Genomic DNA, 14,911 nt, shown 5'->3' with positions numbered 1-14,911 from the left:
GTTAAAGGCAGAGTATGCAAAGGGGACAATGCAATGCATGAAACGTAATATTAATCTCCCCGCCCTGAATGCAGACAAAGCTCTGTGGAAGGTGCGCGTCAATAATGGTTATTGAGTGTTCACCCAGCTGCGCAATTTTCTCCATGTGCACCACCAAGTCGGGAAAAGGTCAAACGGGGGCTTTGAATAGAAGAAAAGCTCCCTGCCTTGCTCAATTACCGCCACAGCCACACATACACATACACACACACATACACACATACACATACACATACACACATACACATAGATACACATACACATACACAACAGGCTATATCAGCTGAAGAATCAAACCACTGTACAACCAAATAATATAAATAGATTCGTCTTTATTTATAAAACTTGTTTTACACAAAATATATCTGTTAAAATCAAATATTTACATTTTAGGCTATGTGAAACTGAGAACAAGTGCATACTTTATTAAATGTCTCCTTATCACCTATCAAAAGAAAAGAAAAACAAACACTACAATCTGTCACAGGTAGCCTCGATATTGCTGTCCAGTCACACACCTCATACATGCCAGCTCTCTGCTTTGCTGACAGCTGGCTCTCCAGTCAAAACACTGTCAGAAAAGTGGCAGTAAACGTTGTTCAAGAACATTTGTTTGACTAAATGTACAAAAATATGTCTTTGTGTGAAAACAAGTGTTTGAATGATACAATTTTGTATGACAGGGCACAAATGTACATCAGGAAAAGCTCTGTCGATGCATCATATTTGTTGTATAGGCTATAGTCCAACGGTATAGCCAGGAAGGCAGTCCCGGTGTGATGAAACTCTTCAAACAAATCCCGCGGAGCTTCAGCAGTGTCTCTGCAGAGCCTTTAGTTTCACCAATTAATTGCACTTATTCAAACATAACATCAACAGTTATTTTCTTCCATTCGTCAGAGTTTCCACTGAGTCCAACTCATACTTTCTCGTGGGGTACACACACACACACACACACACACACACACACACACACACACACACACACACACACACACACACACACACACACACACACACACACACACACACACACACACACACACACACACACACATACACACACACACACACACACTCCTTGTTTCTTGTTTCCACTTTTTGCTGTGCTCCTGCAGATTCAGCCTCCAGATTCAGGGAGGGACAGCAGATAACCTGTTGGCACGGAGAGCAAGACGGGTCTGATGCCTTCATCAAGTCTCTGTCAGCCTTTCCAAAAGTAGTCAACCTCTTTTACGCAAAGATGCTCGCTGCGTCGTTTGCATGTTGACAGCATCAGTTCAGTACCTGTCAAACCAGGTGGTGAAGTCCAACAGTTCCTGCTCCTCGGAGCTCAGAGGCTCATAGCCTCCTTCATCTGAAGAGTAGGTGGAGTGAGGCGACTCGGGGTCGGCGGAGTAGCTGTTGGAGAGCGTGGGTGACGGCAGCCCGCACTGGAAGGCGGCCGACACCGCGTCGTGCTCGTCGAGCAGCTGCTGCAGCGCCCTGATGTACTCCACCGCGGACCGCAGCGTCTCCACCTTGCTCATCTTCTTGTTGGCCGCGCCGTTCGGCACGTGCTGGCGGAGAGTCTGGAAGCCCATGTTGACCTGCTTGACTCGGTTCCTCTCCCTCTCGTTCCGCCGGGCCACGGCCACGGGCTGCTGCTGCGGGATGGAGTATCCGAGGCCGTTGAAGCTGAGGCGGCGCTTGCAGCGCAGCAGCTCCGGGGAGCTGGAGCGCTGTCTCTTCAGCACCTTGCTCTTGCTCTGGCAGCAGCCGGCCGCCTGGCTGCTCGGCTGGACAGTTACTACGTCCTGGGGCGGGGCGTGCAGGCTGATGCTTGCGTGTCTCTCACTTAGTCCAAAGGTGAATGCTGTCTGCGTGGTGGTGATGGATGTAGTCTCCATCTCGCCGACACTTTACGCTTTACGCACGGCACCGACACTTGTTCTTTACGCACCGACACTTGTTCTTTACGCACCGGCACTAGTTCTTTACGCACGGCGCGAGTGTCTGCCTGCAGAGAGAGCCGGGGAGGGGGGTTGGCTGGCAGTGTACAGCTCTCGTGTCCTTCGCGTGGGGACCGTGTGGCTAACTTTAGTCCAAGTCTCTCTTGACTGCTTACTCCACGAGCCGTTCTGACCAAAACTTTGGCAGCACTCCTCTTTTTCAACACGCGCCCCAACACACACCCCCCCTTTGGAGACGCACGCTTCGTGCGAGGCCCCGCCCCCGCTGTGTGGGTCTGTCCGAGCCCCCCCCCCCCCCCCCCTCACACACACACATACACACACACACACACACGCACGCCCCCCCGGGCCAGGCGCGTGGCTCCGGGGAGCTCAATAAACAATCCCCAGCTTTCACTGCGCCCGGAGCACGCGCTGGGCTCATTTACATTCCAATGTCTCTCCAACTTGAAGGCCCCATTGGTCGATTCAAACGGGGCTGCAACCGTGCAAAAAGAAAAAAAAAAGAAAAGGAGAAAAAAAGACAGAGAAAGAAGAAAAAAAGGGGAGAGAATGAAAAACTGAATGGTCTGGTTCTTTGAAATGCCTTTTTGAATCGGACAATGTTCTCCTGGCAAGTCCTCAAATTATCAGTCTTCCTCCCTCTGCCTTCTTTTCTCCTCCGGCTCTTTGCAAATCACAAATACCAAGGAAGCTCTCCGCTGTATCCGGGCTACAGATTCAACGAGAAAAATAAACTGCAAGCGTGTCTCTGAACACACAGTAATTGGCAATTATGAAGTTCGCAAAGGGGTGCAAGGTATCTTTGTATGTACCCCAAAATAGCCGTTACATCTTACGCCCTCCGTATGTTTTTTTTTTTTTAAGTTTTGTAAAGTCTTGCGTGATCGTGTACCAAAGCCAACCCCAATTCAGAAGTCCCAATAACGCACGGATGCAGAGTTTCAGCACCACCCCTGACTGGACAGCTGAACACAGTATCTCCCCCTCTAGTATTTGTTCACTTAGCTCTAAGGTTTTAAACGTTATTCCTCTTTGACTTCACTGAACGTTAAATATCTTCGGTAACGTGATATGTACTTGTAAAACTCTTCCTATCAGCAAAAACTAACAGCACTAACAGGAGACGCCAAGAGCGCTGTCTAGTGCGTAAAGTTGGACTTTTGTGTCCTCTGGCGGATAAATGAAGCAATTACATCCAGTAGCTGAACTTTGCACCTTTAAAAGACAAGGGGAATTCCTTGACTGTTTTGTTTTTGTGGACAGAGATTATGTAGACTATTGAACGCATCACGTAAATTTAAAAGATCACAAAACAAAGGTGTCCATAAATAACAAAAATAACATCAACTATCACATCAAATACTTGACAACCTATCATACAACGTGTTAGTTATGTTATAAACTACTAAAGTATCACGGTCAGTAAAGAACATATACAACAATGGGACAAATATTTTACAGTTTTTTATATTCTCTGCATCTTTTAAACCTTGCCACAAAGCCAAATACAGACAACGGCTTCCCATTCTTCCCCAAAGTTATGCTTGAATAATATGTATCACATTACTTCTCTTAACTTCTGACTAAAGACATGAACTACTTTGTAATATCAGACTTTCTTAATTCCAGACACAGAATACTTCCTACTCCTAACCACAGCTAGTCCACTACTGATAAAGTTTTCATTTTTCTACCAACGTCAGTCCTTTTTAGTGTTAAGGGGATTTACTGGAGCCTATCCCAATTGTCACTCTCCTATAAGAGAGGGGAGAGAGACAATAGTCTGTGACTATAGTCTGTGATGAATGGCATTGAAACACAACTTCATTCAGTAGTTTAGGAATAATCTTTTGCCAGATAAAATTCCAAAGAAAGTGGAGATCACATCAGTTCAAGTGCATAGTTTTATTACACAGAAAATCGCGGGGATCTCCAGTTTCAGTTTCTGATTATATTTCCCTTTGCACTTTGCACACAATCGACAGCAGGGCGCGCTATGGGCAAACACATGGAAAAAAACTCCTCACAATCACAACACTCACCTTAAAATTTTAATCGACATGAAGAATGTGTGTCTCCTGAAACTGTTTCTGTTTAACATTTTTTTTTTTTACATTTATAATTTTTATTTTTCAAAATGAAGACAAAAAAGAGGTTAACAACACCACATTTCACAATGCAAAAAGAAAAACTACAATGACAAAATAAAAAATTAATAAAAAAAATGGTGACAACACCACATTTCAATATTAAATGTGATCCATTTAGATCTGCTGCCACTGACGAATGATCATAATGCATAAGTCCAGCTGCTATATTATTGTGTTGTAACCCAACAACTAACCCCAAAACATTAACGTGTGAAACAATATTTATTTCTTGGTCTCCATGAAATTAGTGTCTGTATCAAGGAAAATGTTTTTGTGCTCAGTATCGTAAATACTGGTTGAATTCCTTCTTTAAGGTGCTTTTTGGACACTGTTTATTATCTAAGAGACTGGATGATTAGATATCTAAAAGAACAAAAAGTGTTATCAACAAACCAAAATATATTCACATTACATTTTGCAAACAGCTTTAAAGTCTTAAGACATAGTCTGTAATGTATTACAACATTAATTCATCAACACATTTGTTTTTTTGTGTTTTTTTTTTAACTCCAGTTTTCCACGCCCACAGTAATACCTGCATGCCTAATACTTAGGTGTGGTCATTTATGAGAATCCAACTGTTTCTTTTTTTTTTTTTTTACCTTGTCTGCACACATATTACTGTAATGATTGATACCATGCAGGTAAAAAACCAAAGGCATATATATGTGCATTATTGCTATATTTAATATATATACATATATATATGCATACATATGCATACACATACATAAATATACACATATTTATGGGGGGGGTGACATCCACTGCCAATCCAGGAGGAAGCAGGAACACACGGAGGCACACGTCAATCACTGGAAATCTGCAACAAAAACCACAAACAAAACACAAAACCGACAAAACCGACACGGAACCGACCAAAACACGAGCAGTAATTGACCCAAATCACAGTCTGAGCTAAGCTACCGCTAACTAACCCCAAAAACTACAGAGCAAGCATGCAGGTGAACAAGCCAGCATGTATGTCCATGTGTGTGTGTGCGTGTATGTATATGATCATATGTGTGTGTGTGTGTGTGTGTGTGTGTGTGTGTGTGTGTGTGTGTGTGTGTGTGTGTGTGTGTGTGTGTGTGTGTGTGTGTGTATGTATGTGTGTATCTGTTTCTTTTTAAATAATGGATTTCAATATCAGTTTTCTATTTAAGACACACATCTAAAAAACAAGGCAATTGCTCCTATGTCAGTGTGTCCATGTGAACATGTGTGCATAGAAAGAGAGATGAAAGCTGCAAGATAAAGAGAGGGAGATGAAGGGGGACAATGGAGTTAGAAATCCCTGTAAAAAATCCCCTTTAACACACCAAGCATTTCAAATGAATTGCAGCTGTACAATTCAAGTTTGTCTTCTGAAGGTATTTTTTGTCACATTCTGTTTTGTGCTGATTGATGGGTTAAGGGTCTCGTAGCTCACATCGACTATCAACTGCCTTCAAAGAAAGCTTGAACTTGCCACATGTGACCACAATCTTCTAATATAGTCATATATAGTTATAATAATGGCCTAAGTGGGTTTTTTTTCTTCAAAAAAGCAAAATAAGCTGATCCAATATATTTTTCTTCCTGTTTTGTGAAAAAAAATTGAGAAAAACATCACTTACGCCATTATTCTAAGAGGGTAACAATAGATTCTGTCAAAAAATGCTTCTCTGTGTGGTCTTGCAGGCTCCTTCCTCGGTGGTTCCCCCCAAGAGCCTGCGTTCTTTTAGAGGGGCTGTCAACAGAGGCTCTTCCAGTGACCAATAAAAGAGAAGTGTTGCATTAAAGCCTGTCTCACTTCCCTTTTCCTGACAGATTTGTTCAACTATATGTGTATGTGAGCTCCATTCCTTAAACTCTGAGGGGTTGCAGAGCTTCTACTAACGCAGCTTGTGGTCAGGACACTGTAAGGCAAAAGCAAACAGTTTCCTCAGGACACAAATGAAGTAAGGAGAAGTAGTAGGTGACAAGGGATAGGTAGAGGAAGTAGGCTTGTTGTGACTTTCACTGCATGCACACCAACGGACCAAACTTTACCTTTGACCCTTGGCTTTTATTTGTTCTTGGTTTGCAGATTTAAGTGTAAATAAGAACCAGCAGTGTGAAATCGTGAAACATGGATGGTTGAAAGAGGAAATGGTGCCTGGTTTGGATCACGAAGCAAAACCAAGTTTTTCCGTGGAGCTTACTAGAGTATTTCTCAGAGAGACATCCCCTCTGCACTTTCACGCTTTCTCTGAGTCACTCTCATGACAAAGGCTCACACCTGCAGGGCCTTTTCACCGACAGTCTCAAAAAGCACATGATGGTACACACCGGTGGATTTATGTGTCTGGATTCACTGGAAGTGGGTCGTTAGATGGGGCATTTCAGAGATAATCTAAAAATGTGTCATGTCTGAAAAAGTGCACCTTCACGGGTATTGGTTAACACCTGAAATAAAGTATCTGGTGGCTCTTAAAGGAGACCTTTAAGGTGGCTTTTTCTCAAAGGAAGAACCTTTATGCAATTTTAAAGAAATACCTGTGACACGATGTACATATAATACCACTACTCCCTTATTAACTATAACTCTACCTGCATGAAAAGCTGCTGGATTTAAAGTTAAAAGCAGCACATAATGATTAGACAGAGACAGTTTTAATTTTCATCTGAAGGAATATTTGATTACTTTCAGGAAATTACATCTATCTCTTGCAGTCTACTACTGAGTCAGTGATGTCACACCTTCCTGCATGTTTAAACTGCTCACTGAATTACCGTAAATACTTTTAGACCCGGAGGGCGTTAAGAGTGTCAGATTGTTTTTATCTTGTTTTTATTTGGTTATTTTAAACACCCAAATATGTGTTACCAAGCTAAGCAAACACATTTACTTGTTATATCATGTTCTCTTCATTGACAGTAGCCTACTGTTGACTCATGGATGGTATTAAAGATTTTAAAAACGTACAATAGACTTGGCTTTTCATACAGAGAAAATCTGAGTTTAGTGAAGGCTTAAAACAATAAAATTAAGCCCTTTATGTACAACCAACGCAAAAGTCATAATCCCACTGCAGAATGAATGAATGAATGAATGAATGAATGAATGAATGAATGAATGAATGAATGAATGAATGAATGAATGAATGAATGAATGAATTGTCTTTATTTCGGTCTTGTACAAGTTATTTTACAAAATAAAATGAAAAAAGTAAAATAAACATTGCTTTTGCCGAAAAGGTGTAGGCTGAAGCTGTAGTTTATAGTGCCTACCCTTTTTGTCTTGTGATCAGTTTAGATCTAAAACGTTAGCATTAATCCGACGAAACAAACAATGCATAAAGAAGACAAAAAATAAATAAGACAAAATATAAAATTGACGTTTCACATTCTAGAATGTCTTTGATAATATACTTTATAGTTATAGTGTTTTATATTTATTTACAATATTTTCTTTAAATATTTTCTTAAACTTTTAGATATAACTACACATTTTTAGGTCGTTGTCACAACTACTCCATATTTCTCTTGCCTTAACTGATGTACATCTCTTTTTAATATTTGTTCTTGGTGTCGTCATCTCAAATGGATCACATATGTCTACTGTTACGGAAATTCGTCTACAAGCCAGTAATGGGCACTTTTTTCTTCAAGAAGTACACAATATGCTTTGAAAAAAAAGCCCAACTAATATGCTTGGTTATGTTGTGCAATAAACCCATTCAGCAAACACTTTCAGTTTCGCTGGATGTGGGTTAGTGTCGGCCCTGAAGACACCCACGCATCCTGCCCACGGAGGGTATCTTCCATTTACTCACCGGCCGGTGTTCTGCCAACACTGCTACTTTGTGGTTCTGCGCACGCGCACAGTCGACTGTCAAATGCTGCGTTCCATTTACCTCGGAAGTCGGAACTCGGAACTGGGAATGACGTCACAGCCGAGTTATCAGCGTTCCAGTTACAAAGTAGGAAAACAAGTTTGTAGTTCGCACATGAAAAATGTAAATTACACAATAGCAGCATATATATGCCGAACAATACTTGTATAAGACTGATTTAGTGTGACCAAAACTAGAATGAAGTGCTACGAATTTTTACAGAGCTCTCTTCTACTGTTTACAACTGGGGCAGCCATCTTGGAATGTGAACTCGGGGGTGGTGAAGACTCTCCCACTTTCCCAGTGGGAAATCCCACTTCGCGGGGCGTTCCAGTTGAAAATTCCGACTGGGAACTAGGAAATCCCCACTTCCGAGGACAAATGGAACGCGGCAAAAGTTTGCATCATTTCTTGCACGATGTAAAATTGATAGTATGGGATATGTTGAGTATTTGATCCTTCAAAATACACTACCCGTGACATGAATTGCATTACACTTTGTGAACATTATACGATAAAGAGAAGAAAAAAAACAATTATATCGCTTTATTTGATATTAATTCAGTCATTCGCCTTTATTTAGCCAGGCAGGTCATTAAGAACACATTCTTATTTACAATGATGGCCTGGCAAGCGACAAGGACCACTTGGGAGGGAAAATGAAGTGGGCTAAGGACTAAAACACTGTAAAATTGCAGGGTACAAGGGTAGAAAACCATTAGGTAGCATTTTTTGTCAAAGCAGCAGAAATGGGCAGAACACCGGTTTACAGTAAAGCCCAACACTACGGAGACTTGTCTCAGTTTCCGATGAATCAAACTCACCCTGCAAAAAAAAAAAAACCCCAAAGGAGTGGAAACCTCCCAAAAAGGAGGAGGAGACGCCAGCACTGCCTGTGATGTCAGGCGGGTGGCGCATAAAGTCAGCTGCTCCCGCAGCAGGAACCGGACCAGCTGCTTTATTCCCGTCCTGGAGCCATGCAAAGGTATGAAGGAATCCACTTTGATCTCCACCCTGGCTCATTGTATGGGCTGTATTTATATGTTACAGGAGTGGGTTGCACGTATGGGGGGTTAGTTCGTGAAACTTTGCGCGTAGCGTCGCGCTCAGTGGTAAATAGATGAGCGTCCTTTTCTGTTCTCCTCCTTCCTTGCGGGATGTTGTGCAGACTGCAGCCCTGATGTGTCGTGTTTCCTCCCAGCCCTCCGAAGCCCCAGTTCGCCAGCTGGCTCATCGAGCAGGTGCAGACGGGCCAGTACAGCGGCCTGCGCTATGTGGCCCCCAACAAGTTCAGAGTCCCCTGGAAGCACAACTCCAGGAAGGACTGCAACGACGAGGACAATAAAATATTCCGGGTAGGTTCAACGAGGATGCCACTTTTAAACTCACTTGTTTTAAAAGAAGACTGAAGCAGGCTGTAGTTCAGAAGGAAGTTATGATCTCTCCGAGGTATATATTGTGATTATAGTGCAAATTGTATGTATATTATAAATTAATAGTAAATATATTCTAAATCTCTGTAGGCTATGAGTGTATATATGGTTTAGAAGTATGAGTATATTATAATGTATGAGTATATTATGATATGTAATATATATTTATACTTCTATATATATATATATATATATATATATATATATACTTCTATGATGTGGATGGTTGGTTACTTAATCTTTTATTTTGGTTCAATTTATTATTTCAGGAAGTATAGTGAAGTTTTTCACCATTTTTGAGTTGGATTATTGTCATCTTTATTGTTATGTTATTATATTATTATTATATTATCATCTTTTATATTATCTTTTGTATGTCTATGTGTGGACCCCAGGAAGAATAGTCTTCCCATGGCGAAGACTAATGGGGATCCCTTTTAAATAAACAAACAAATAAACTGGCCTGTAATTGATATGCCTCTGTGCGATTAGATATGCCTTTTAGATGGGTGCACTTTTATGGAGCTGCTGCTCAATCTCATTATATTATTATAATGACAATAAAGGCTTTCTATTCTATTCTATTCTATTCTATTCTATAGGCCAATGGCTTTGTTGACATGTGCAGTTAATGACACTGGTCTAACAACAGACGGATTTACACAGTATGAAGGCATTACTTGTGCAACAACAGTCAACAGGAAGTTCCTTTTGAAAATGAAAAAACAAGGACAGTCTTCGATTTCACTTCTGTCAGACTGATGATATTTGACGGGTGTTGGTGTAGTGATACCCAAACCTTTCTCTAGATAAAGGAGAGGAAACCTGTGATTAATACTCATTTATAACAATGCAGTTAACACATTTCTTTGCAATCAGGATGTGGAGGAATTACAGGCGTGAGGAGGGATTTTAACAGAAGTATTTGATAAAGTTATGTAAGCGTAGAATTACATTTGATATATATAGGAATGGAAAGTACCCACCTCTGTTTATTTGTGTCACTTTTGCCAATCCAGCACCTGTGTGTGCGTGTGTGTGCGTGCGCGTGTGTGTGTCTGTGTGTGTGTGTGCGTGTGTGCGTGTGTGTGTGTGTCTCTGTGGTTCACAGGCCTGGGCAGTGGCGAGTGGAAAGATAAACGAGTTCCCCAATGACAAAGCCAGGTGGAAAACCAACTTCCGCTGTGCTCTGAACAACCTCAGTAAGCGCTTCGAGATGATAAAAGATGATTCCAAGAATCAAGATGACCCGCATAAAATCTACGAGATCATCAACAAAGAGAGTAAGGCAGTCGATGCTCCACCCAGGCCCTTGGACACGGAGACAGAAAGCAATAACAGGCTGATCTGTTTCCGTTACCTGCAGACGGAGGTGAAGGTCTTCCAACGCAGGACTCGCAGGATTCCGACATGACTCCAGATATATACAGCTCTCCTATAGAGCCCTTCCCCTCAGCCATTGAGGTGCAGTATTGCTCGGAGCGTTGAATGTAGACAAATATGTTCAAGAATCAAGACTAATTGAATGCTTATAGATGTTTTTTTATGTTTTTTTTTTGCTTTTTTCTCTACACAGCCCAATCTGATTAACAATTTTATAGCCTTGGACCTTGGCACACAACCAACAGGTATCATTTTTCTGCAAAGCGCATTATTATATTTTCTAATCTTAGAGCCTCTGAATATGTGTTTCTATATAAAGCTTAAGAGTGGTTTATTCTGACTTATTATGGTGCCAAACAGTGGAGCAGCAGTGGGCAGAGGACTACATCCAGTGTGATCAACCTTACATTGGAAACTATCGTGCTGCAGCGGAGAACCTCCCGCAGCCTGTACCTAATGCTCAGTCAGTCTACAACGAGGGTACGTTCAAAGAGACTCAAAACCAGTTTGTTGAGATAAAAGGATCTACAAGGGGAAAAAAAACCTATTATTTGCCACTTTTTTCTCCCATCCAGCAGCAAACCCTGTCCCCAATTTATCTCAAGCACCGCACATTTGTGACCTGGAGATCTCCATCAACTACAGGAAAAAAGAAATGCTAAAGACCAATTTAAACACCAATCGTCTTCAGCTTCACTATCATCAGGAGGCCCCCGAGTTGAACGCCCATCCTCTCTGCTTTCCCTCCACCGAGGGTCTCCTGGACCACAAACAGGTACGTCATTACGTGAGCCTCACACCTCCTGTGGTTTCACTAAAGAATAAAAACAGTGATAAAATACACTTGTGGCACTAGTCAACTCAGTATTTTTATGTCGAAAAAAATAGCCTTAGTACTCAACAATGACTAAAATCGGCAATAAATAGACTTTGTTTGAACAATAAAATAAGAAAATGTAATTGAGTAAACTAGTGAATTGTGTTTTCACAATAAAAGCCAAGATATCCTGCTTAACCAGGACTAAAAAGCCATCGAGGAAAAACAGGCTTTCAGCTGTGTTTTGAACATGTTGATATTGCACTTTGGTTTCAAAGCGAACTGAAGATTCAAAATATATATATCTTTATTTAAACTCGAAAAATCATTGAGGGCGAGCCCTCATTTACAATGACGTCGAGCAATAAAAAAAACAAAAGACAGGGACAAAAATAGAACAACAAAAGAGCAGTCAATTAAACAAATATGAAGTTACAATTAATAAAATAATGTAACAGTAAAATTTATTAAAACAGATACAAGCAGTGCTTAAAAGATTTAAGATCAGGGATTTAAAATGACCAAAAGACACTAGTGAATTAATTTTTAGAGTGTTTTGTAATGAGTTCCAGGTGGATGGTGCAGAAAAGCTAAAAGAAGATCTACCAAGCTCAGTAAAGACTCGGGGAACTTGTAATGTAAGCCAGTCTGTGGACCGAGTGTGGTGTGAACTAGCAGGCCAAGCAAGGAGGGAGGAAACATAACTCGGCAGCAAGCCAATAATAGCCTTATAAATAAATAAATAAAAGTGAAAATCTCGCCTTTCAGAGAGGGAGGACCATCCAACCTTACTGTACAGGATGCAATGATGAGTGTTATATGAGTCACCAGTAATAAACCTGAGTGCAGAGTGATAAACAGAATCAAGGGGCTTTAGCGTTGTAGCCGAGGCATGTCTGTACAGTATGTCACCATAATCTAAAACTGATAAAAAAGTTGCCTCAATAAGGGTTTTTCTGCAGTGCAAGGGGAAGCAGGATTTTTTCCTGTAGAAAAAGCCAATCTTTTGCCTCAGTTTACTTGCCAGATTTGAAATATGATATTTAAAAGATACATTTTCATCAATATTAATACCAAGGTATTTATAAACAATAACTCTTTCAATGAAACTGCCATTTTTAGTAGTAATGGTGCAATTACTCAAATCTTTATTTTTGGATCTGGAGAAAAACATAAATTTAGATTTATCTGCATTTAAAACCAAGTTAAGATTATTGAATGCAACTTCAAGATCAGAAAAACAGTGCTGGAGAGAGGCTGGAAAAGAAGTGAAAGCCTCCCTTATAACTTGACCCGCCTCTATTAAAAGGATTAGTGAACCCAAATGTGCTTTGACTTCACAACTGAACTAATTTTGAATATTCAAAAGTCTCTTTTTTTTTCTTTCTTTTGTTGGTGTCTCATCAACCTGTTTTCCCTCCTAAAACGATCTACTCTATGAAGAAAGCATAAACCAATGTTGTGGCCTTTAAAAATACAAATTTACATCATATTCATGGGTAACTGTTTGCTGCTGCGCATCTTATTTGTATAACAGACTTTCGATGATGGTTTTCTGTTCACAACCTTTATTTCAGATCGATTACACCAACCGCATCCTTAACAGCATCCAGCGAGGTCTGGTCCTGGAGGTACAAGAAACCGGGATCTACGCGTGGAGGCAGGACAGATGCCACGTGTTTGCTACCACCAGTGACCCCAGTGTGGCTCATCCAAACCCCCAAAAACTCCCCCAAAACACCAAGGTCGAGCTCCTAAACTTTGAGAAGTATGTAAATGGTAAGTGTGGATCTTTTTCTTCGTTTCTTTTTTTTTTTTTTTTTTTTTTACAAAAGTGTGACTTATTACTGATCTTTTTAACTACTAAAGTTTAAGTGTCAGTGAAATATGTGGTTCCATGTATGTGTTTCAGAGCTTAAACATTTCAAGGAGAATAATGGTGGCTCACCTGAATACACCATCAACCTGTGTTTCGGAGAACGCTTCCCCGATGGGAAACCTTTGGAAAAGAAGCTCATCACAGTGAAAGTAATGCTTGTTTCTGCTGTTATTGTCAGAATCAGGTCCTGTTTTACAGATTACAGATGTTGTAAAATCTCTCTCTCTCCACTCCTGCAGGTGGTGCCTCTAATCTGTCGGTATTTTCATCATGTGGCTCAGGAGGAGGGGGCTTCGTCTCTTCACAGTGCTAATGTCAGCCTACAGATTTCACACGACAGCCTGTTTGATTTCATCAACTCCGTGTTTGCTCCGCCGACTGCTGAAGAGCAGTTACTTCCTGCTGCACCTTTCTTTGGCTAAATTTGAAGTTTGGCCAGTCACTGCCTTATGATGAGAACTATTCCAGCTTCTTAAAACAGGGGAGTAAATCTCTCATCTAAAGCTAAGCTAAGCTAAGAGGCGGCCAGTCAAGCGAACGTGTTGTAGAAGCTAAACCGATTGTAGGATTTCAGTTGACTACTAAAGAATATGGTGGTTGCTATCTTTGCTTCTCACTTTATGTTTACATTTAAGACAAACACATGACTTTTAATCACTACATAAACAGAAACAGGCCCCTTCTCATTGTCTTTTATATCACTGCTTTTTTTTTTGTTTATTTGCTTAAATTTACCAAAAGATGACAAAGCCATACTGACCTGGTTTGACCTTATTCACTTATTTATAGGACTTGGAAAAAATGTAAAAATGTGAGTGAAACTCAATGTTAAATGGTGTGTATATTTGTAGATTGTATTCATATATAGTTTATTGATATTTTTTTATTGATATTAACTATTGTTCTGTTTGATGGTGTCATACTACTGATGGCTACGTTTATGGTGAGGTTTTTTTAGATCATAAAATGGCTAGGCCTTTTTCTATTCTGCTTTTTCAGCCTAAATAAACATGACTTGCATTATTTACCCTTGTGTGACATATCCTTTCATCAATTCAACAACTTCTCTCTCTGCTTCTCTGGGATCCCCATGCCGAAGAGCACCTGAAGTATACTCTTTTTTACACCCAGCAGCACTCCATGCGCTTGTAGTTGCCTTAACTTCTCTGGTATAACTACCAGCTGAGTGCACAAAAAAGATACTTTATTTTCTGGACTATAAGCCGCACCTGTATATAAGCCGCACCCGCTCTATTTTTAAAAAAACAATAAAAAAAGATATGCAAGCCGCACCTGTATATAAGCCGCACCCACTTTTATTTAAAAAAAAAAGATATACAAGCCGCAGATATTTATGTTGTTAGATTATATATTTACTACATGTACAGAACGATT

At 40.5% G+C, this 14,911-nt stretch overlaps 2 protein-coding genes across 2 annotated transcripts; one reads left to right on the top strand and one right to left on the bottom strand.

The window, feature by feature from the left end:
- Positions 1 to 399: 399 nt before the first annotated feature.
- ascl1b (achaete-scute family bHLH transcription factor 1b) lies at positions 400 to 2,136 on the bottom strand. Its single transcript, XM_061722572.1, has one exon. It carries the CDS (start codon positions 1,926 to 1,928, stop codon positions 1,320 to 1,322), a length of 609 nt encoding a protein of 202 aa, XP_061578556.1. The 5' UTR covers positions 1,929 to 2,136; the 3' UTR covers positions 400 to 1,319.
- A 6,762-nt stretch (positions 2,137 to 8,898) lies between these two features.
- Positions 8,899 to 14,542, top strand: irf7 (interferon regulatory factor 7). The gene is made up of 10 exons (XM_061722571.1): positions 8,899 to 8,989; positions 9,206 to 9,359; positions 10,549 to 10,720; positions 10,804 to 10,901; positions 11,014 to 11,065; positions 11,181 to 11,300; positions 11,396 to 11,595; positions 13,215 to 13,416; positions 13,550 to 13,665; positions 13,756 to 14,542. Exons 1-10 carry the CDS (start codon positions 8,982 to 8,984, stop codon positions 13,936 to 13,938), a joined length of 1,305 nt encoding a protein of 434 aa, XP_061578555.1. The 5' UTR covers positions 8,899 to 8,981; the 3' UTR covers positions 13,939 to 14,542.
- The last annotated feature ends 369 nt before the right edge of the window (positions 14,543 to 14,911 follow it).

This window comes from Cololabis saira, chromosome 5, assembly GCF_033807715.1.
Source record: "Cololabis saira isolate AMF1-May2022 chromosome 5, fColSai1.1, whole genome shotgun sequence".
NCBI classification, from domain to species: Eukaryota; Metazoa; Chordata; class Actinopteri; order Beloniformes; family Belonidae; genus Cololabis; species Cololabis saira.
This window is presented reverse-complemented; position numbering and strand designations above follow the sequence as displayed.

Coding starts and splice junctions, on each gene's coding strand:
- ascl1b (XM_061722572.1), bottom strand. CDS start 1,928: ATGGAGACTACATCCATCACCACCACGCAGACAGCATTCACCTTTGGA.
- irf7 (XM_061722571.1), top strand. Junction 9,360..10,548: donor AGGACAATAAAATATTCCGG/GTAGGTTCAACG, acceptor TGTGGTTCACAG/GCCTGGGCAGTGGCGAGTGG. Junction 11,066..11,180: donor CCTTGGCACACAACCAACAG/GTATCATTTTTC, acceptor GGTGCCAAACAG/TGGAGCAGCAGTGGGCAGAG.